Source organism: Megascapheus bottae, chromosome 4 (genome assembly GCF_031878675.1).
Source record: "Megascapheus bottae isolate mThoBot1 chromosome 4, mThoBot2.hap1, whole genome shotgun sequence".
Lineage (NCBI taxonomy): Eukaryota > Metazoa > Chordata > Mammalia > Rodentia > Geomyidae > Megascapheus > Megascapheus bottae.
Genome location: NC_143512.1, coordinates 42,320,627 through 42,344,187, shown reverse-complemented (window position 1 = coordinate 42,344,187; position 23,561 = coordinate 42,320,627). Strand labels below are relative to the sequence as shown.

The following is a 23,561-nucleotide window of genomic DNA, read 5'->3' as shown; positions in this document are numbered from 1 at the left end:
TTCACATTTGTAGTTAGGGAGGAAATTTTTCATCTATTTCAATTGTAATAAAATTATGAGTTTTTTCCTCATAATGCTCTCTTTATTTCAATTTATCTACACTGAACACATACATTTATAACTAAAACAATAGAAAAATTAAAAACAAGCCATTTTATTTGCCAGGTGCAGGTAGCCTATGCCTGTAATCTTAGCCATTCAGAAGGCTGAAATTGGAGGATTGCACTTCAAAGCCAACATGGGCAAGGAAGTTAGTAAGACCCGTAACTCCAAAAAGCAAGATGTGGGAGTGCGGCCCAAATGGTAGAGCACCAGCCTTGAAAAGAAAAGGCTAAAAGACAGCACTCAGGACCTGAGTTCAAGCTCTAGTACTGGCACATGAAAAATATTTTACTGCAAATTTTGCTTTAAAAGTGCATTACAGTGTTGCATCCTTGCCAAGCTGTCAAGGTAGAAGAAATGAATTGACCTGGCATGGCCACACTAAGCTAGCAAACATGACATCTCCAGATGCACTTCATCTCTCAAGCTCTTGCTTTTACCAAAACATGGCTTCTGGTGTCAGAAAGCAGATGAACAACACATAGAATAGATCTGAACCCAAAATGTATCCTGGAACTAAGTGGAGGCAGCAGTGAGTTTCATACTATGGATAATCTCCAACTTGGTGAACAAGAAGATTTCTTATTGTCTGTCACTGAGGAACTTCAGTGTCTACAGCATGACTGTCATTGGCTGGTATGTCACCAAATGCTATAAAAGAAAAAAAAAAGAGCAAAAACTTTCTCATGTAGTATTACAAGGCATAAAAAAATCACTACATCCTTTATATGTCTGTGAATGAAGGAAGCCTATTCAATCATAACCCCTTAGCAGATAGTACTTACTTTCCTTCCCTTTGTCAATTACTTAATTATGATCACTTAATTATACAAAATCTTATTGAAGCATGCCATATTACAAGACTACTCAACAATGGGATTTCATAGTAAATAAACACTGAGCTGTGTGTGCTGCGAAGCTTCTGTGGGACTTTTATCTCCAATTAACCACCCAAAGCTGGAAGTGGAGTTGTGACTCAAGTGATAGAGCCATAGCCTTGAGCACAAAAGCCCAGGGACAAAGCCATGGCCCAGACTTCAATCCCCAGGACTGGCACTAAAATGCATATTCACACATAAGTTAAAGGTTAAATTTCACATTTCAAGACAGATATCTGTATCATTCTAAAGCTTTCAGTACACTGCTTTTGCAAAAATAATGTGAGCAATTCAAGTTATGTTCCAGACCGTTTATGAGCTGGCAGACAAGACTGCTGTATGTAGACCAAACCTTGTCTTAGGATTTAAAAATCAGTAAAGGTCCTGCAAAATATTAGTGTGTAGAAGAGAAAGCACTCAAAGGAAATAAAATTAAACTTCAGTGATTTACACTTAAGTTTAACATAAAAATGTTAAGTTTAATGAGAATGTAAATGGTCAATGGTTTCTTAAGGTTTTTTTTGTTAAATAAATTTTGCCATTGTTTTTCAATCTAGTAAAAATGATTTTGTGGGCTTTCTGTATTCAAAAAATGTTGTTTTGTGGGAAGCTTTTTTTCTTTTTTCATATATTTTTTATTGTAATTAATAGAAGGGTTATATTATAGTCACCAGATAGAAGGTGCATTATTTCACATACATTGATACCCTTTCTCATGTCTTGGTCCCAATTCCCTCCCCCTATCCCCGCCCTCATGTTGTTTTCCTCCCTTCCCTATCCAACTTCAAATAACCAAATAGGCATATATACAATATATCAGATAACCAGGTGAAATACTGTAACAATATGAGATAACCAAGGGACAGCAAAAGAGATAAGAGATTACATAGTACATTAAGGCCAACACACTCATTATATGGCTTTTGTTTCTATATACTGGAGGTCCTTTTATTTAGCATCATTCTATATGGCCTTATGTATCTAGGTTTTGTTCTATTGTAAATCTCTGCTAGCAGAGGCCAAGGTTTCTACTGATCATGACAAATGAAGGAAATCATTAAGCCCATGTTCCTTTGAGTCTGGCTTACTTCACTTAAACATGATTTTTTTCTAAGTCTTTCCATTTCCTTACAAATGGGACGATGTCATTCTTTCTGACAGCAGCATAGAATTCCATTGTGTATAAATACCACATCTTGTTGATCCACTCATCAACTGAAGGGCATCTGGGTTGGTTCCATATCTTTGCTATGGTAAATAGTGCTGCAATGAACATCGTTGTGCTAGTGGATTTAGTATGTCCTTGTTTCTGGACGAGTGGGTAAATGCCAAGTAGTGGTATTGCTGGGTCATAGGGGAGTTCTATGTTTAGTCTTTTGAGGAACTGCCATACTGCTTTCCATAGAGGTTGAATGAGTTTGCACTCCCACCAACAGTGTAGTAGTGATCCCTCCTGGCCACATCCCCTCCGGCATATGTTGTTATTAGATTCTTGATCCTGGCCAATCTAACTGGAGTGAGGTGGAATCTTAGAGTTGTTTTGATTTGCATTTCTTTTATGGCCAGAGATGCCGAGCATTTCTTCATGTGTCTATAGGCCATTCTTATTTCTTCTTCAGAGAAGACTCTAAGTCTTTGGCCCATCTTTTAATGGGATGGTTGTTTCTCTGGAGATTAGTTTTGGAGTGATTCAAATTTTTGAGCTGTTGGTATATTTTAGAGATGAGGCCTTTGTCTGTTGTAAGGTTAGTGAAGACCTCTGTGGGAAGCTTTTTTAATCTTCAATTTAATTCTTCTCTTTTTAATATATGTGTTTACTCTGAACTGACAAATAATAATAGTACCAATTTCTGGGCTACAAGGTGATTGTTTCTTCATGAGTATGTGATACTGGAGGGTAAACACAAGGCTACATGCGCTAAGCTACACTCAGCTATATCCTTAACTATAATGTAATATTTCAATGCACATATGTAATATGTAATTACAGACACCTATGTATATTGAATACATGTATACTAAATGCATAACTTATAAGTATAATTTCTGCCTGTTGGAAACATTCAAAATCCCTTCTTCTTGCTATTTACAAATATTTAATTGTTGTCAACCATAGTAATCCTATTTCTATGTATGCTACACAATATAATACCAGAGGCCAGTAGTTAAGCCTATAATCCTAGCTACTCAGGAGACTAAAATCTGTAGATCACGGTTCAATGCCAGCTTAGGCAAGAAAGTCTGTAAAACTGTTATCTCCAGTTAACCACTGCTCACCAAAGGAAAGGGGGAAAAAAACTGAAGTGAAGGTATGGCTCAAGTGATAGAGTGCCAACCTAGGGGAAAAAGCTAAGGGAGAGTTGTCACACCCTGAGTTTAACCTCCAATCAGTATCAGCACATCCACAGTCCCTCCCCAAAGGAATATTAGACTTAATTCCCTCATCTAAGCGATGTCAGTCATTTTTATCCATTCTCCTCTTCCCAGGTAACCATTATTTTCTCACAGAGAAGATCAGCCTTTTCAGTTTCAACTTTTTCAGCACATGTAAGTGCTTTTGATGCTCTCTCCAGTGTCCCATAGAGTTTCTCTGCCTCATATGAAAGTAATTTTAAGCTGGGCTGCATACCATGAAGCCACAGGCAAGCAAGGAGACAGAGGTGTTGGCTTCCTTGTTGAGTATTGGTGTGAATAGGAAATGACACACTTTTGGAAAATAGCAATTAAACACAAGTGATAGGCATAATAACACACCGTCAAATACTACACTGAGCAAAAGAGTACATGTTGTATGGCTCTATAAGACATGTGGAAGGGTATCAATGTATGTGAATTAATGCGCCTTCTATCTGGCAAATATCATGTAACCCTTTTATTAAATACAATAAAAATATTAAAAAATAAAATAAAACTTCATCTAATCTCCAGCAACAGACAGCAGATGTGTGGCTATCTTAGCACAAAGAATGAGGGTCAGCTTGAGATAAGAAGGGTTGTAACTGACCAAGTTGGGCAGAGAGAACATTTTATATTTTGATTTTGGCAATAATTTGGGTATAAATTTACTCCAACTCATATGAAAAGTGGGAACAGATCTTTGTATGTAAATAATTCATTAAGTTTACAAAAAAAAAAAGACCTTCCAACTAACTGTTTTCTCTATAGCCTGAGATTTTTACCAAATGGTCCATAGGTTGATGTTCACACACGGAACTCAATAGCCACTGGGGGTCCAGCAAGGAGGACATCCAATTCTTTCACCACCCAAGTCTCCTGGAAGCCCCACTCACCTGTCAAGGCTCCTCCCAGGCTCCCTCTTCTCAGCTGCTTTCCATCCTCACTCAGTTGCCTCTTGTACTTCAGTGAGCGTCCAAGACCCGAAGTCGCATCTGGGTTGCTGCATTTCCGAAATGGCATGGGTGGTGGGGATAATATGTGATCAAGCTGCAGAGAGAAGGACAGTGGCATGATTGGCCATGGACAATCAGAATATCCAGGATGAAAACTCACTCCCACATGTTTTTTTCCTTTGCTTTCTCTGTTCTTCCTTTGAATTTTGTTGTATCTTCCAACTTAAAGATGGTCTCACTTGTTGCCAAATGGTAATGACAAAGTTTTGAATGCAGGTCAGGAAATCAGGTTTTGTTGATCATGACCAGTATTTTTTGAATGCAATAAAATAAAAATTATCAGAATCTAATGAGGAAAGGGGAGGATTTTTTTGTAGGAAATTTTTGACTGAGTTATATATCACTATAGCTTGGGTCCCAGTATAAAATATATCTTTCTATGGTCATATATTTTGTCCCCCAATTGAAGAATTTTGCTGTAGAAAGAAGTGGGAAATCACTTTTGTTGGTCACACGAGAAAATTCATCTATTTCTTCTAAATATATGCCAGGAAAACACCATAGACTTTAATGGAAATCAATACATTTCTAAATCACTTTATAGCTTTTAAAAAGAGAACCTGTCACCAGAATCAGAGCAACTAAAGTCACTTCAACAGACAGCTTTCTACAAAAGAATCCCTTGTGTCAAAACACTTATTTCAAGATCTACTTCAGTTTTATAGGAAAACCTTTCATACTTGAAGAATGCCATACCTTATAAGTGTTTGCCTTCAAGTAAGAATGAATACCTATATATAGATATATTTATTAAGGGTAAAATATTCATGGGTATATACATATCCAAATTACTATGAGGACCATTAAATAAAAGGGTATCCAAATATTCTCAAATGTTGGCAGAGAAAAGGGCCAACTTCGTAAAAATTTAAAAGAAGAAAAGAATAGTGTTGTTCAAATCCAGGCATTTAAAGGAATATTTCATTGAATCTTGTTCTGTTTCACGGGAAAGAGGGTAGTCACTTGATTATATCTATGAGAATTTCTTTGAAGTAAGACTAACATACATGTATTTAGAGGAAGAATAAATTCAAGGTCTAGAACAACTATTTGTCAGTCTCTTCACTTGATTCTCTACAATATCCCTCTCCAAGTTAGTTGAGACAGAACTTCTATTAGTTCAGCAACTTTTCCCCAGCTCAACTGTATTAATGATATCCATTGAATGAGTTTCAAATACTTTTCAGAAAGTGACACCTCAAACCCAGTCAGTGCTTTATGTGTTTCCTAACAGTATTTATGTGTTTCTAGTCAGTATTTCCATGAGAGGCCTTAAAGAACTAGCAGCATATCTACTTTAAGAACCAAAGCAAGATCAGCCTAATTACTTATGAATCATTCTTTCTAACAGATGAATAAAATTCTGTTGCACATATATATATATATGTATATATATATCACATTTCATCGATCCATTTGTCCACTGACTGATTTGTCCAATGGGCTGATTCCCTATCTTGGCTCTGGTAAATAGTGCTGCAGTTGGCATGGTTGTGCTGATGGCTTTACTGTAGCCTTGTTTACTTTGTGTGTGGAAGGGTGGTCATGGGGCTTGAATTCTGGGCCTAGGCACTGTCCCTAAGTTTTTCAGCTCAAGTCTACCGCCCTTGAGCCACCGCACCACTTCTAGTTTTCTAGTGATTAATTGGAGGTAAGAGTCTCACGATCTTCAGTGCTGGCTGGCTTTGAACCAAAATCCTCAGATCTCAGCCTTCTGAGTTGCTAGGATTATAGGCATAAGCCCTGCTGCCTTGTTTACTTTCTATTGGATAAATTGCTAGGAGTGGGATTGCTGTGTCACAGCGAAGCTCTATGTTTAGTCTTTTGAGGAACCTCCATACTGCTTTCCAGAGTAACTGAACAAGTTTACACTCTCAACAGTGTAGTAGCACTCCCTTTTGGCCACATCCTCACCAGAATTTGTTGTTTGCTTTCTTAATAATGGACATTCTAACTGGGACAGGGTGGAATCTCAGTGCTGCTTTGATTTGTATGTCCTTTAAGAAATGGAACAACTTGGAAAACATTATAGTGTGAAGTAAGCTAGATCCAGAGGAACATGGCTTGCATGGTTTCCCTTATTTGTGGATAGACCTATAAATCTGTAAATAAGCATGTTGGGTCATATGCAAGTGGTTACAAATGAATTAATTAAACTCAAATAGTACAATCTTTTAGAAAGACAAGGTCAAAGAAGCACCAGGAAATGGGTACATCCAAGAGCGGCAGTGACCGGGGGGCAAGGGAAGAAGGACAGACAAATGAAGGCAGGAAGGATTCGAGAATGCAATCAAGAATTCATTGTGTATAACACAAAATTATGAAATGTAAGTGAAGGAATGGGTCAAGGGGGAGAGGGAGTGAGAATGTTAAAGGAGATGACACTGAGTAAGATGCATGGCATTTGTAAGTGTATTTGCTACATGGCACCTCCTTTGTTCAGCTACTTAAAGATAATTTAAAAATATTTAAATCCAGATCAGGAGGGAAAAGAGATTCCTGAGGACACTTGCAAAAGAAACAAAGGAGCTGTGTCAGAAGGCACATGCTGACGTTGCTACTGGTTACTTAGGAGAGATTCAGAAAAAGGATTCCCATCTAGCCTTAGACCTTCTCCCTTTAAATCTCATCGACAATGAATTGTGAAGAGGAAACCTGAATAGTTATACCTCAACTATCAATCCATGGTCCGACCCAGTAAGAGTATCACACTTACAGAGATTATTCTTCCCTCTTTCTTAGCTCTCCCTTTTTAAAGTCCTCGTCCCAATTTTTCCTGCCATTCTGTCTTTTTTACTTTGAAAATTTTTAGAAGAAAATTCACAACTATGGCAGAGTGAAATAAATATTACAATAAGACCCTATCTCTTCATACTTAAGCACATTTACATACACAGTGAATACTGGTTGCAAATGTTACAGGAATTGAACATTTTTGCTCCCAAACACTTCAGGATGCCTCTTCTAAGGGCATGCTACCCTCGTAAATTTTAAAAAAATGGAAAGTATCCATATATTCTTGCCAGATGTCAAATCTTTTGCTACCACGATAAATACAAACACTAGTACACTTCTCCTTTTCCATGGCAAGGAAAACTTGTGGCCACAAGGTGGCAATATGCCATAGACATTCAACAAAATGGTCCATCCTCTGCTAGTAAATGGCTGAGTGCCCCGCAAAGCAATCAAGCAACTTAGGGCCCATTTTACTTAGTTATTTTCTCTTAATTATTAGTGGCAGTTGCATAAAATACAAATATTTATCATTTAAGGTTCATCAGCTTATGTAACTTGTTTTTCACTCAGCTTGCAGGATTATAATTAATTACTCCAGGGGAAGATTGCTGTTTCACAAATTAACAGGGGGTATAAAAAAGTAAGTAGAAGAAAAGCAGTGATTCTTAAATAGGAAGTATTTGGTTACCTAAATCAGAAGTATGTGGTTGCACCAAAAGCATAAAACAGCTGGGAGCATCATAGCCTAGTGGTAGAGTCCTCACCCAGCATGCACACAGTCCTGGGTTCCATTCCTCAGTACCATATACTCAGAAAAATCCAGAAGTGGTGCTGTTGCTCAAGTGGCAGAGTGGTAGCCTTGAGCAAAAAGTGTCCGAGGACAGTGCTCAGGCCCTGGGTTCAGGCCCCAGAACTGGCGCAAAATAAATAAATAAATAAAACAAATGTAAAACAAAATGGAAAGGAATGAAAATTTAAATATACGACAAAGGAAAAAAATATATCTTGTCCATTACCAATAGACAGCCAGAAGCTATTAGTCCATAAGCCAGGTTTTGTTGTTGTTTTAATCAGAATCACAACCCCGAGGAAAGTATTACTTTAAATCTAGGAAAGTCAACATAGTAAATTGTGAGAACTATAAATGTTCAAACATTGTGTGAGGAGAAATACCTACAAGCAGAGTGCAATGTTCCTAGAACCTCTCTCCTTCTTCATACCAGCTCATACTCCCAATAGAGTTCTCTCCAATAGATCGTTTTCCCAAATCTGCTGTGTTGTCGGTGGCTTTAGTGTTCCTTTTACAATTACTCAGTGTTCCTCAAAATAACCCAGTACAGCTCTGTAGTTTATTTTCCATTTATTGTCCTAACTCAAATATGCATGACCCCTTTAAAAACACTTCATCTGACCCTGGGGCTCACAGTACCCATGAAACACATCCTTGTTGGCATTGCTCTTTAACAGATTTCAGTTAAATCTTTTTCTACTTTTCCAAATTCCCCAATTCTTCAACTGCATGGAGTGTAATTGAAGACACAAGGTATCTTGAAACTTTCATGGATGCTTACTGACGTGGCAGCCGGGGCTTGTTCCAGATGCTTTAAACACTTCTAATGTCTCTCCCTGAGCAAAGAGCTGGCTCCGAGCTATATCCTCTCACTATGCTGATAGGATCTGATACTGACAGTGATGCTGATAGTATACTGATAGTGTACTACTTTGTACTTTTGTAAGTAGCCTAGATCTAGACATTCTTTTCTACAACAGAAAATCTGGACTTCCAGTGAGTTCCATAAACTATAGTACCAGGAAGCTTTGAAGAATAGTAAAGTGTAGTTGTCCATTATTGAATTTAGAAGTCATACAAGATAGGAGTATAGTAGAGCACCGATGTAAGTAAGGAGGAACTAAAGGCCTATTATAGAAAACACAAAAGCATCTTATGGAATAAAAGGTGTATAATCAGCATAAATCTGATGTAGATTCCAAAGAAAGTTGGTAAGCTAATCACATACAAGTCATGTACTAAGACTGTCCCATTCATAGTTTCTGTATTTGCCATCATTATCCATTATTTGCTGTTTTGCAACCTACTGAGAAAAGCAGAGAAGCCACATGATTGCATAAGGTTTCTGTCATCAAGGAAGATGTCATCAAAGGCAAATGCTTCATTGGGCTGCTGCTATTTTTGATCCCTCTTTCCATCACTGTCTCTAAACATGGAACTCATTGTTTCCTTTTCCTATGGCTGCCTCTCTAAGCAAATCTACTCATCACCTCTAAAAGATATTAAAACTGTCCCTGAATACTGAACCATCAGCCTTCTGCACTATTTCCTCCAACCTAATCTTCAGACCCCAGCACACCCAGGCACACAAATTCACCATTTTAAAATATTAATAATAACCACATGGGTAAAAAGAGAAAGATTTATTTTTCAACTTCAGCAAATGCCAACTCCTTTCTAGCTATTCAGGTGACAGATCTTACAGCTATCCTTACCTTCTTTTACTCATTCTTGATCTAGCCACCAGATCCATCAGCTGAGCTTTCAGAGTATACCCAAGTTCCAATCACTCCATCATTTTTCTTCCTCTATCTTGTCTGACTGTGATGATCTTTCATGCAATAGCCTCCAAACAGGTCTTTCTGCTTCCATGTAGTGTCAGGAAAGCACCCAGTGGCCCTTCTGAACTCTAAGCTTGGTGCCTCTATGTTTGCTAGAGTTGCTCCATTGCTTCTCCTCTGCCCAGAACAAACCCATCAGAGACAGTAGTCCAACTTCCCCAAGCTTCATTATCCCGAGCATCAACCATCCTCTCATTCTTCTTTAGTGTCCCCCCAAATCTCAGAGGCCCCAAGAATTCTCCAATGTGGAACTCTGCATATTAAGACTCTGATTTTCTAGGTGTCTTCTCCATCTTCCAGGCCTCTATACACAAGTCACTCTATAGTAGGCCCTTTGTAACTATCTATAAAAAAGAAAATTATGCCTGTCACTTCATTCTCTTCCCTCATCTGTCTTCATCACCTCTATCTTTTGTTCTTGTTCTTTCCATACTTCCTCTGCTAAAATGTAAGGGACATGACATTATACCAAGTCTATCTGGCCCACTGTGCTGCCATCCCTGCAACAATGACCGCTACCTAAATGTCGCCTTGTAAACATTGGAGGAAAGAACAAATGAACTGCAAATTCTCGGTATTTCCTTCAAGCATTATAACACTACACATGCCATAAAGAGCTCTTATTACCAAAGGATAGATATTAAATGTTACTCAAGATGAGATGCTAAAATGAGCCTCTAAGTACTTTGACAAAATTGAACACTTCACACATGGAAAAGACCCTTGGGTTATAACAAATGGCATCTTTTCAGAGTCTTTTACCTATACATCAAACTAATATGCTAACTTTTGCACAAGGCAACCTCTAATCGTGATTCCTAAATAATTAAATATTCAACCTTTTAATTGTATCCCCCATATTTACTTGTGTCTCTCAACCCAACTGCTTCTCTATTCTCTAACTACAGAAGATGTAGCACGTACATTTTAAAGACCCATCAGAATGGACTGCCCTGAGTCCAAAGTTCATTAGTTCAAAGGGATCCCCAATGTCATCTGCATGTATAACAGATTTTCCTCATCAAGTCTGATTTTGCCGAGAGAGAGAGAGAGAGAGAGAGAGAGAGAGAGAGAGAGAGAGAGAGAGAGAGAGAATAGAGAGGCTACAGTGTTCAATTATTCTACTTTTGACATTACTTATTCTTAGAAACCAAAGACATAAAAATATCTGAATGATAAAACTGTACACATGCTTGTGCCCCAAACTGCTCACTTGTCCTCTCCCATTCTTGCCACCCAGTAAAGATTCAAATTGGTAACCTAACATGAATTCAGTACATTTCAAAATTGGATTTTATTTACTTTCAAACTAAAGCCTACCGTCAATATTTTAAATTTTGTTAAAAATACAACAGACTTCTATCATTAAGGCAGTCATAATTGGATTCATACTAAATTCTATAGTGGTTAGGAGCTCAGCCAGAGCTAACACTGAGGTAAGACAGATAATTTTGGAGAGACAGTTCATTATTTCTGTTCCTCATTCACAAAACATTAGTGAAAACAACATCTTGCTCCTTAGGTAGCTGAGGATGAGTGGAATTCATTCAGGTGAACATGTTCAACAAGTCCTAGCACATGGTAAGTGTGCGACACAGGACCACTGAAATGACTAGAAATATCACCATAAACAACATAATATCCTCATTGTCTAGGTAAATATTTCTGCAGATGTCTCACCACAAATGGTTCACTACAATTTTGCCATGGTTTGGGTTTGTTGTTGTTGTTATAACTTAAGTGAGATGAGTTACCCTAGGCCAAATCCTTCATTAAAGAGAGCTCAGACATCTGATTCTAGAGCCTAAGAATTCACGATCACCCATCACTATGGGTTCTTCAGTCACACTTTCACCTTAAGAAGAGCAAGCAAAGAAGGAAAGCCTTAGCCATGTTTGAATGTCCAGGAACAGAAATCCAATGCCAGGGTATGGGCAAGGTACTTCTGTTTTAAGTATAGACTTTAGAGGTGATGAGGGTACAGAGTACTGATTCAGAGTATAGGCTGGCACAGAAGAACACTCAATAATCACAAGCATTGTTCGTTACTGTTGTTATCCTTCTAAGGTCAGCTCAGCTCCCTCTGACTGCTCACTGACACAGCACATAGCTCCATTACCTGACCCTTCCAGCAGCACCACTCTGGTACTCTTAACTCTGCTCTTTGCTATTCAAGAATATAGATAAGAAAAATACCCCACTGCATTGCCAAAGACTACAAAACACCCCCTTCCTGGCATCATGGCATAATATTAGTGTATGTCAGACCATTAAAAGAGTATTGTACTGAATTGAAATACATCTTTCACCTGACTTTGAAATCATGCATTTCATATTACATCATTAGTACTGGAATAAAAAAAACACCTTTTGAGATGAATAAGGCAAACAGAAGAATATCACAGATAGAAAGAGCAAAAATTGTTCCTAAGGTTTGGTAAGCAAACCATTTCTTGGTACTATTATTAGCATAAACAATTTGAAGTTTTATTAAAATAAGAAACAATGTATTAAAGTATATATTTAAACTGCAAGATGTGCATATGCCAATATCATCTCTCCACCCCTACAGACCTCCCCCTTCTCTTCCTCATCTTCTTTTCTGAGACAGTGTCTCCCTAAAATGTCCAGGCTAAGTTAGAACTGTGATCCTAATGCCTCCGTATCTGGAATACACCTTCAGCTTCCATCTCTGATTTTGAGATTCTTAACATCACAAACAAATTAGCAACATAAAGTATGTTTCAGAAACATCCTAAAATGCATTATTAGATCTAAACATAATGGCATTCACCTAAACAGAGCTGTACTGCCAGGTTTATTGCTTAAAAGAATTGATTCTCTACACAGAGAAATGTGCAGATTAGCACTTTGATAGCACTATCTCACTTTTATCTATCAACTCAACTTCAATGAGGTCAATTCCTTTACTCATGAACATTTACACACATGCACACACACGCGCGCACACACACATACACACACAACACATACACAGTCAACCACCAGCAATAGAATATCATAGCCCAAAGACACAGCATTATGCAGCAAGCATTTAATTGAGACTGACTATAATGTACAATAAGCAACAAATTCCACAATGGAAAGATGTGAAAACAGTGAAGTTAAAATTATTGTACAAGTTTTAAGAACATGGCATTTATACATTCAATTTTTTAGACTATGAATCATTTCTCAAATTTTGGTTTAGGAGTGATGACATTAGGGAAAATACTAATTTAACTTTGCATATGTATCACCTGTTTTCCTGTCACTTTAATATTCTAGATGTTGCCCCGACCTTTACTTAGGGATCTAATCTATGCCTGAAGTTGTTTACTTATCTGAAGTCATTAAAGTCCCCTGATACCAGTCTGTCACCATCAGCAATATAACTAAAGATTCTGCCCATGGTTAACAAGCAAGAAAAGAAAACCCTCCACTCCAGCTATCTTCCTTTCTAGTAAAATTAGAATGGAAAATTCCAAGAGGGCACCACACACCCACAAAAAAATTAATACCATGTGCCCACTTCCCCTCGTTAGGTTATATTTTCATTTTGCTAATGGTAAAAGAGGTGCTAAAAGAATAAGGGTCCATATTCCTTCCACAGTTCCAATGTCTCCAAGGCAAAGCCTGTGAAACCAGGTCTATCTTACTCCTGATTTCTGTCTGACCAGGTTCCCATTATCCTGGGGTCCACCTCATTGCCCTAGGCTAACTCTATACATCCCAATTGCCAGTCTCCCTGCACTTTGTCCCCAGGACTCAACATTGGGGCGCTGCCTTGAGACTATGGTCTTTTCACAGGCAGGGTAAGAGCAGAAGATTCTCTCATTGTAGCCCAGGCTGGTTTGAAACACGAGATCCTTCAGTTTCTCCTTCTACAGTTCTGGGATTATAAACATGAGACTATTGGGTATTCCTATTTTGTACCAATGGTCTTCTGAGAATTTTATCTTTTACATTATATTTAAGGAGGTGTTTCAGGTGAACCCAGCAGTTTGTAAGTACAATGCCTCCTGATCACTGTCATCCCTCCCTTTATTCTCCTTCCTCATGTGCCTGAGATCTCACACTGACTTCTTTACCTCTGAAGTACAGCAAGCCAGGGGCTTGACCCTCACCAACATCATGTGACCTCCCAAATGTGCTACCTACTGTCTGCCCCAGCTCCACAACCTGGAGGGCACAACCTGGACCTGGGAAATAGAATTTGGGTGACTATCTGATACCCCAGCTTTTCTTTGGAAAAGGCTGAAATCCAAGTCACCCTTTACCAGCTACACCTCGCAGTCCCGAAGAATCAGGCCAAGTTTAACCTGCAGAACCTCTCAAAGGAATATGAACTAGGGAGTCAGAAAGAAGAAGTGGGCAGACATGTAAGAAGAAGGGAAGAAGCAAGAAATGAAATGAAGGAGACTGAAGTAAAAGGAGAGCAACTAATTACAACATAGATATTTAAGAAGAATACACCTGAACTTATATTCATGTTCTACTATTCACTTGAGTTATGACCACCCAAGAGATCTGATTATACTGTACTTGGAAAACCTAACTCACTGACACAAACTTCTTTTTTTTTTTAGATTTTTTTTATTGTAATTAGTAAAATTACATGATATTTGCCAGATGGAAGGTGCATTAATTCACATACATTGATACCCTTTCACATGTCTTGGTACCCATTTCCCTCCCCCCCCCCATACCCACAAACTTCTTAATATATATTTATTTCCCACAAAGGCCTGGCTCTGAACAAGACTGACTCAGTCTGCCAGGAAGACTTTTCTCTAGGTTTTAAAAGCCTTACAGCACATAGAGATGTTCCCAGAATACAATAAAAATAAGAAGGAAAAAAAAACGTTGATTTTGGGCATAGACTCTTAACTCTAGTATACGAAGTATTCACCATAGCCATAGTGCAATTAAACACAAAACAGACAGAAAATAATTTACTGTTAAGAATCCCCAGAGTGGGGCCGGGAGTTTGGCCTAGTGGTTAAAGTGCTTGCCTAGCATGCATGTAGACCCGGGTTCGATTCCTCGGTACCACATACATAGAAAAAAGCCGGAAGTGGTGCTGAGGCTCTAGTGGTAGAGCTCTAGCCTTGAGAAAGTCCAAGGACAGTGCTCAGGCCCTGAGCTCAAGCCCAGGACTGGCAAAAAAAAAAAAAAAAAGAATCCCCAGAGTACTCCAGGCAGTCCCAGAGGATAAAGTAGAGTTTTCATAAACTAGACTGTGTCACAGGAGAAGAGCTGAAGCACTAGAAATTCTGATTACCTTTTCTCTATTTTTTTAACCATGTATGTGAAAAAAATTCTAAAATTATGATCAAAATTATACCTACTTCTGGCCAAGACGATTCTGTTTCACTTTCACATGACAGTACCAAAATAGAAAATCACCAACACATAAGGGGAGGGGTAGGAAACCTTGACCAGCAATAGTACCAACCAATCTCTACTACAGAAGCATGATCGTCTGAAAATCGATTCCAGCAGATGAAGCATGAACTATTTTATAGTCAGCCCCTGACCCTACTCCTTCTCCCAGGCCCAGGTCTATACTTTCCCATTCCTGCATCCCACTGGTAGAAGGACTCAGGGCTGAACTCATGTGGACGTAAAGGCTAGGATCAAGTGACACACTACAGGGAAAGTTGCAAGTCTGAACTTCAAACCTGCCTCAAAGAACAGAACTGCAATCTACAGGTAAAGATACTTTTCCTTTGAATAAATATAGGGTTGTGCTATATAAAAATCTTAACTTAGGAGTCTTAGAAAAGCAGAGGGGTTGGGAGGATGGAGAAAGGATGGTTAATGGCTATAGAATACAGCTGGAAAGAACAAAACTGCCAGTGTTCGGTAACACAGTAGCTTTCCTACTGTGCAACAGAACTTAATTGCACATTTCCAAATACCTAAGAGAGAAGATTTTTGAATGTTCTCCACACAGAGAAATGATCAAAGCTAGAGACTACAGGTATGCCATTTATATTGATCATATTGTCACACTGTGCAGACATGCATTAAAATATTATATACATCAATAAAATTAAAAAATTAAGAACCTGAGTTTATAGTAGACCCATTAGATTTCTGCTCTCTATGTGCAGATTTTCAGCAATGACTTCCTCTGCCTCATGTTTACTAAAGATGGACAAAAACTAGTCCACAGCACTGAAAGGCCAGCACTGATTGAAAAGGACACACCCATGTTCCTGGACTGTCTAAGGAAGCACCCCATCTCTGTCCTCTCTACCAGGAGGTGAGCAGGAGCCAGGCTGCTTCCTCACCAGAGCTATGCATTCCTTTGGTCTCCATTTCTGCATCTATACCTACTGCCAAAAGGCCTCATTCCCATCAAGTTCAAACTACCACAACCATTAACTTCCACTAGTGACCTTCACTGCTCATTGGTATTGCAGGGACCAGCAAACCACAGTCCGTGCAACTAATAAAATTTGTTGGCCCCCAGCCACGCTCATTTGTTATGTTCTGTCTACACTCTGTTTACAATGGGGGAATTGAACAGTTGCACAGCGATTGTAAAACCACAAAGTGTAAAATATTTACTGTCTGGCCCTTTATGAAACAAGTTTGTGTATGCCTGAATCCTTGTATAAATTCACTGAGCATCTACTATGTGCCAAGTGTGGTTTGGGTACTGTAGAGACAGCAGTAACAACAGCAAAATCTTTTTCTACAGTTGGTAAGAAGAACTGTAAAGAGTAAAGGAACCTATAGGACCAAAAAAGGGCCACTTTTTAATAATGGTGGTTAGAGGTGGTCACTCTGAGAGATGGACATCTGAACGGAGATTCATGGAAAGAAAGGGAGTGGGCCACACCTTGGGAAGAGGCATCTAGATCTGGGGATAAGCACTGGGGCCATGAAGTAAGAAAGACTAACAAAAAGAGCAGCTAGAAAATGCCCCCTTTCTCCATGCTCTCAAGGACCAGTCCTCTTTCAATGAGGATCCATTCCAATGAGGATCCATTCCAACATGTCATCTCATTTAATATTTAAGACAAATTTCTGATATGGCATTATTCTCATCCTCATTTCAGGGATGAGGAAACTGAGTGTTTGGGTGCTTATGTGACTTGACCAAGGTCTTGGAGATATAGCTAATAACACCTGAGCCCTGGCCAGATACCAGCCTTAAGCTCTTCTTGAATGGTTTCCATTCCATGTATACACAAGCCGCACCAGCACAGGATGCAGAACAGCTGCTCTTAGTTACAGTCAAGAATGAACCACATTATCACAAGCCATATAGACAAGTGTACGAGACGCCACTGAGCCTGCTTCTTTTTCCTTTTCCTTTCCACTTTTTCAACTAGGCTCTGGTTGAACTTCTCTGTTGGCAGCACCCTAACATTACATAAGCCTCCTAAGAATACCTCCAAGACAAACAGTTGCTGTGGGAGATGCCCTGATGCAAGGAAACTGCTTGTAAGGAAAAGATGGGGAGAAGGAATTCATCCTGGCAACCGACCTGAGAGCAAAGCACTGACATAAGTACTCTGTAGACTATTTCTGGGAGATGATGCTCATGGAGGATTCATTCTACAATTCAAGAACTGTTTGGTGCAGTCTCTCCAGTAGGCTGAATTTCAGTAGAGGTGAGATCCATTCTGTTCCTCAAGGTCAATTATTGGCCAGCATGGTAAGTCAACGGAGACATCCCCATCTTCGTTACCTTAGAAGCTGTTCTCCCAGGCTTTCTACTCCTCTGGCCCTCTCATCTAAGACTTTGTATCAACCTCTAACACTTTGATTCCAAGTATTCCAAAGTGATCTGACCTATAAACATGTGTACTTCCCAGAAGCCTTGCAATGGTGGGCCAGCGAAGACTCTTGGTGTCTTCTCACCATTTACAGAACAATATGTATCCATTTCCCAAAACAGTGTTCAACATTATACATAACAATGAGAAACCGAAATGCCATCCATAAGAGAGCTGTACAGCAGCAAGTACTACAGGATAAGGAGTATAACTCCTAGTGAGTCACTTGCAAAAGGCAGGGAAGACAGAAGGGCAAGAGTGCTAGAAAACAACTTGCAGCCAAGCACCAGTGTCTCAAGTCTCTATTCCTAGCTACTCAGGAGGCTGAGATCTGAGAATCTCCAATTAGGCACAAAAAATGCCAGAAGTAGAGCTGTGACTCAAGTGGTAGAGTGCTGGCTGTGAGCACAAAGGCTCAGAGACAGCACCTAGGCCCTAAATTCAAGCCCCAGGACTTGCCAAAAAGAAAAGAAAAGAAAAATGCTCTGCTGATTACTATGTGTTAGCATCTACTGTGAAAAAATGTAATTCCTCTTGGTTAGGTTAGTACCCTCTCTGAAGGTCTCTCTCTTCTCTGTGACTCCCCACACACTTAGCAAAATGGTAGACTCTCAGCCAACACCTGTCACACGCATCACATGAATAAGCATCCATTCATACCGGGGATATTATACAATGACAAGTTTTCCAAGGATTCCAGCCATGTTCCATGGAGACACAGGAAAGAAGAATGATATGAAGTTACAAAGCCTCCATCCATGTGCATTCTTCAAGGCCCATCAGGAAGTTCAGTCATCCTCTACACCTGTCAGTAGTCCTTCATGACTGACTCAGACTAGCATTGCTCAGCTTCTCTTTATTCCTCCAAAACTCGCCTGCTTCAGGGATCCAGGAAAAGAAGGGAAAATGACTGCTGCCCCTACATCCAAGGATGGGGGACACACACTGAATGTCCTCTGAGGAGGGCGTGGGAATAACAGGATTATCTATCTAGAGATACAAGACAATTTTACATTTTGTGTTACATAAATGACATTTCACTAAAATGGGAAATAAACTTGCTATATGTAAATATGTACCATTTCTCCCAATGAATAAGAATATAGGAAAATGTAAGAAAGTCAACCTCAAGAATTATCTTTCAAAAGCTTAAAAATGACTATTACCAAAAATATTCAGTGACTGTAACTAAACATTTTACTTAAAGTACTCTCCATCATTGTAGCTAGCTAAAACCAAAGGAGAGAGGAAGAGAAATAGAGGAGAAAGGACAAAAAAGGGAGAGAGAAAGAGAGACAAAGAGATAGGTAAAGAGGAGAAAAGTGGGAAGAGAATGGGAGAGAAAAAAAGAGAGAGGAGAAAGAACAAGAGAGAAAGAGAACAGAGAGAGAGACCCAGAAAAAGATGACAATGAGAATATCAATAAGTTAAGACTTCAATTAACTTCTCTGGAAAAGTAATCTACTTAAATCCTTCAGAGATTCTTATAATTCAAAATCTTATGCCATCACAATATCTCATAACAAAGTTTAATCAATAACAAGGGTTGCTAATCAAGTTAGAAATAAAAGATCAAAGAAGTTAGATGAAAGGAATGGATATGTAAACAAAGTATTCATCACAATAAAAAAAAACTCAGGAGATAAACATGTAAGCTTTTTCAAAGTAGAAGCAGACATCATGACCACCTATTCTAGCCTCCCAGAAAATATATTTGTAACAGGGACCTCCCCCGCCCCACAGACACTCTTCACTGGCTCCATCATCTAACACATTCACATTTTACTCATTTGCTTACAGTCTGTGTCCTCTAGTTACATATAAGATTCACAAAGGTAGAAACTTGAATTTGTGTTATTCCCTGGTAAAGGCTAGAAGAGTGCTTGGCACATTATAGACATGGGAGATAGTTATAAATAAGCTAGCTGGGTGTTCCACCTAAATGACACACAGTAATAGTATATGCTGCAGCTATTTTGTCATTGGACAAGGCTATATGACAAAGGGTGGAAGGATAGTTGGCTCTTATCATCTCTCTCAATCTACTGAAAAAAGTCTTCTATGTACAACATGTATGAACTATCTGTGAAGGGTCTTTCCCTTCCTTGAAACACAAAAACTCTCAAAGAATGAAAAAAAAAGCAGAAAAAAAAAGATCAGGGAGGGGAAGCAGTGTTAATAGCCAAGTTTATTAATACCTGGATGTGAGAGTGGATTTAAAGAACTTAGGATGGTCCTTACAGGAATCATTTTTATTAAAATGACCTACTGACCTCTGCAGCAGCAAAGTGGTCATTATCTTTTCTACTACTCCTCAAACATAGATTTATGAGGGAAAGTGGGAGAAAAAGATGAGAAGGGGTGTCAATGTTCAAGAAGTAATGTACTCACTACCTGACAAATGTAATTGTAACCCCTTGATACGTTACCCAGATACTAAAATAGTTTTTTAATGCATTTATTTTATTCTCTGGCAAATTTACTATTTTTGTTGTACAGTGTTTCACTGATCTAAAGTTGAAATACAGCTTCAATTGGGTGTCAGTGGAATGGGAGGCAGACATTAACCAAAGGAAAGTAGCAGCACTAACATACAAACTATGTGGCTACCTCTCTCCATCTTCTGGCATTGTACATTTTCTGTTCTTCTCTAGTTGGAAGTATACGTGATAGAAGGGAGAGTATCAGTAGTTGGTCCAAGGTTTGACCCAACCCAGAGAAGACATCAAAGGAAAGGGCAATGGCAGGATGGCAAGGTAAACTAAACCAAGATGGTGTGAAAGTTTGCAGGAGGCTCAGCCTCTACCAAAAACGGGATATCTGAAAATAAAGAAAGGAGATCGGAAAGGAGACATCTACAAACTCTCTACATCCCATATCAAATTTCTCTCAGATTAAATACCCTATGTTACTTGATCTTGAAAAAAGTAATCTAAAATCATAAGCTTATAAAAACAAAAAAGTCATCATAGATTTCTTTTGTCTAAACAACAAAAAAAGCCAAGTGTTACTTATGAAAGAAACACTTTCCAACTCCACTCCCAAGGAGACTTACTCTATCAAGGACTTGACTCTATCTAGTATCTACTATTATTAGTATTTTTTTTTGCCAGTCCTGGGCTTGAGCTCAGGACCTGAGCACTGTCCTTGGGCTTTCCTTAAGGCTAGTATTCTACCCTGAGCCACCACACCATTTCTGGATTTTTCTATGTATGTGGTACTGAGGAATTGAACCCAGGTCTTCGTGCATGCTAGGCAGGCACTCTACCACTAGGCCAAACTCCCAGCCCCTATTATTAGAATTTATTACTATTATCTGTTAGCAAAGACTTATTTATCTGTACTGTGATACTACACATAGGATTGCTAAGCAAATGTATTCTTCATAATCATCAATATCTTTGTCCAATAAGTGAGTTTTCAACGCTGAGTGTCTCTGATAACTCTGTAAATCCTGTATACAGTATTGTTCCTCTCCTCAAATGAACAAAACTTTGCTAATATTAGATAACTTTATCTAAAAGATGTTAAGGTCCAATGATCCTAGAAAAGGATCCATGTTCTAGGAGGGAAAATATGGAGAACTTTATTTAATAAATTTTTATCCTTTCAATTTTATCAACTACTAAAATTCACAGTCATACACTCATGTAACAGTAATGCTTACACGTAAGTCATGAAAGTTAGCATTTACTAGCATGGGAGGTGCTGATGGCCCATACCTGCAATCCTAGCTACTTAGAGGCTGAAAATGGGAGACAGTTCCAGGCCAGCCAGGCAGAAAGGTCCATTTCAACCAAGGGAGGGTATGTGGTGACGTCTACCTGTCATCCCAGCAATGACATGAAACCCAAAGTAGGCAGGCAGTCAGAGGTTTTCTTTAAAATAACCAGCAAAAGGCATGGCAGATGGCATGGCTCAATAAAGTGCTTGCTTAGTGAGCATGAAGCCCTGACTTCAAATCCTCGTACATCAGAGAGAAGAAAAAAACTCCAAACAAAAAAGCTACATTTACTAATATTTCTGATGTTACTTCTTAGAGGTTGCAATCACTGAAAAAAATGAAATTTATGTGAAGCCTCTATATGTGAAATCTGCATTTTAATGTCATCCTTATACTAAGTATATCCTGTCTGATGAATCTGGAATATAAAACACTTTCTGTAGTTTCAAGACAACAAGCTGGGCCCTTCTCAGCAGTTTCAATGGATTGAAATAATTTGGAGCTATCATATCAGTAGAAAAAATATCACTTCAATTTTTTCATTATTAAAAAGCTCAGTTTCTCTACATAAACTGTATTTATGCTGTCAAAAAGAGAACACAAATGACAAGTGAATTGGCCACCAGAGATTTAAAAAACAAAAATTCTCTCTGAGTTCTGCAATGTCTTCTAGGAGACAGGCTCTCTCACAGTGTGTAGAGACTTTTCTTAAGGGTGAGGCCTGGAACGCTAACAGATGTCAAAAGGAAGGATTGAGAATGAAGAACCACAACAATGGGAGCATAGTAAAAACAATGGGAAGAGTCAGCATACATACAGAAACAGGAATTAAAGACATAAGAAGTTATATGTGTCCAAGCTTCCAAGGTTATCTACTATAGTAACCATGAACCACATGTGAGGACTTCAATTTTGAATTAAATATTCAGTTTTCAATTGCACTGGCCTCATTTCAATAGTTCAAAAGGTGCCTGTGAGACAGACACCAGTGGTTCACCTTTCTAATCCTGTCTGCTCAGGAGGCTGACATCTGAGGATTGCAGTTCAAAGCCAATCGAGGTAGGAAAGTCCATTCTTACCTCCAATTAATCTCCAAAATGACAGAAGTGGAGCTGTGGGTGAAGTGAAGTGATAGAGGACTAGCTTTGAGCATAAAAGTTACAGGAGAGAATGCAGGCCTTGAATTCAAACTGGCAAACACACACACACACACACACACACACACACACACTACACACTACACACATATACACTACACACAAAAAGTTGTATATGGCCAATAGCTACCATACTGGACATTGGACAACATCAGATGTTTCCATCATTTCAGAAAGTGCTACTAATGAGCTGGGAAAGTGGTTTAGTGGTAGAGTGCTTACCTAGCAGGCATAAAGCCCTGATTCCTCAGTACCACATAAACAGAAAAAGCTGTTAGTGGCATGGTGGCGCAAGTGGTAGAGTGCTAGCCTTGAGCAAAAGAAGCTCAGGAGTAGAACCTAGACCCTGAGTTCAAGCCCCAGGAATGGCAAAAAAAAGAAGAGAGAGAGAGAGAGAGAGAGAGAGAGAGAGAGAGAGAGAGAGAGGAGAGAGAGAGAGAGAGAGAGAGAGAGAGAGAGAGAGAGAGAGAGGACAGAGAGAGAGAGAGACAGAGAGAGAGAGAGAGAGAGAGAGAGAGACAGAGAGAGAGAGAGAGAGAGAGAGAGACAGAGAGAGACAGAGAGAGACAGAGACAGAGAGAGGGAGAGAGAGAAAGAAAATGAAAAAAGAAACTATACTGATGGCATAGTTTCAGAGTAAAAAGCCAGAAAACACCAAGAATTTAGTCTTCAACAGAGGCCTACAGATGGAGAAATAAATGATTTTTGGCTAAGTTGTACTAGTTACAAAGGATGATACATTGACACGAAACAGAAAGAAAACAGCTAAGGTAAGAATGTGAGCACAATGGAGACACAATCCATACCACGAAACCCTGCACCCTATCTATCCAAAAGGCTCAGGAGCTACCAAACAGTGTGACATTTGTAGATTTTCCTTTCATGCCAGCCAGTAAAACACTAACTTTCTAATGTCTATACATAACTGATAGAGAAAAGGTATTGCAAAGTAAGAAAACATGTTTTAGCCTCCAGGAATTCAGTAGAGAAGGAAAACAGAAAAAAATTGAAGGAGCAGAAGGAAGGACAGAGAGACTGAGGAAGGAAGAAGAGAAGTGACTCATTTATTTGTATTTTCCCCATCGTCACATATCAAAGTCATACTGCATTTAATCACAAGTTCCTGA

General features: G+C 38.9%; 1 protein-coding gene across 3 annotated transcripts in view; it reads right to left on the bottom strand.

Annotated features, from left to right (window-relative positions):
- Mast4 (microtubule associated serine/threonine kinase family member 4) overlaps positions 1–4,412 on the bottom strand; it is a 415,893-nt gene extending 411,481 nt beyond the window's left edge. For all 3 annotated transcript variants that reach the window (XM_090331761.1, XM_090331763.1, XM_090331762.1), the window contains exon 1: positions 4,271–4,412. In XM_090331761.1, coding sequence (XP_090187887.1) covers positions 4,271–4,397 — 127 coding nt within the window. In that variant the 5' untranslated portion in view covers positions 4,398–4,412. The remainder of the gene's footprint in view (positions 1–4,270) is intronic.
- Positions 4,413–23,561: the final 19,149 nt, after the last annotated feature.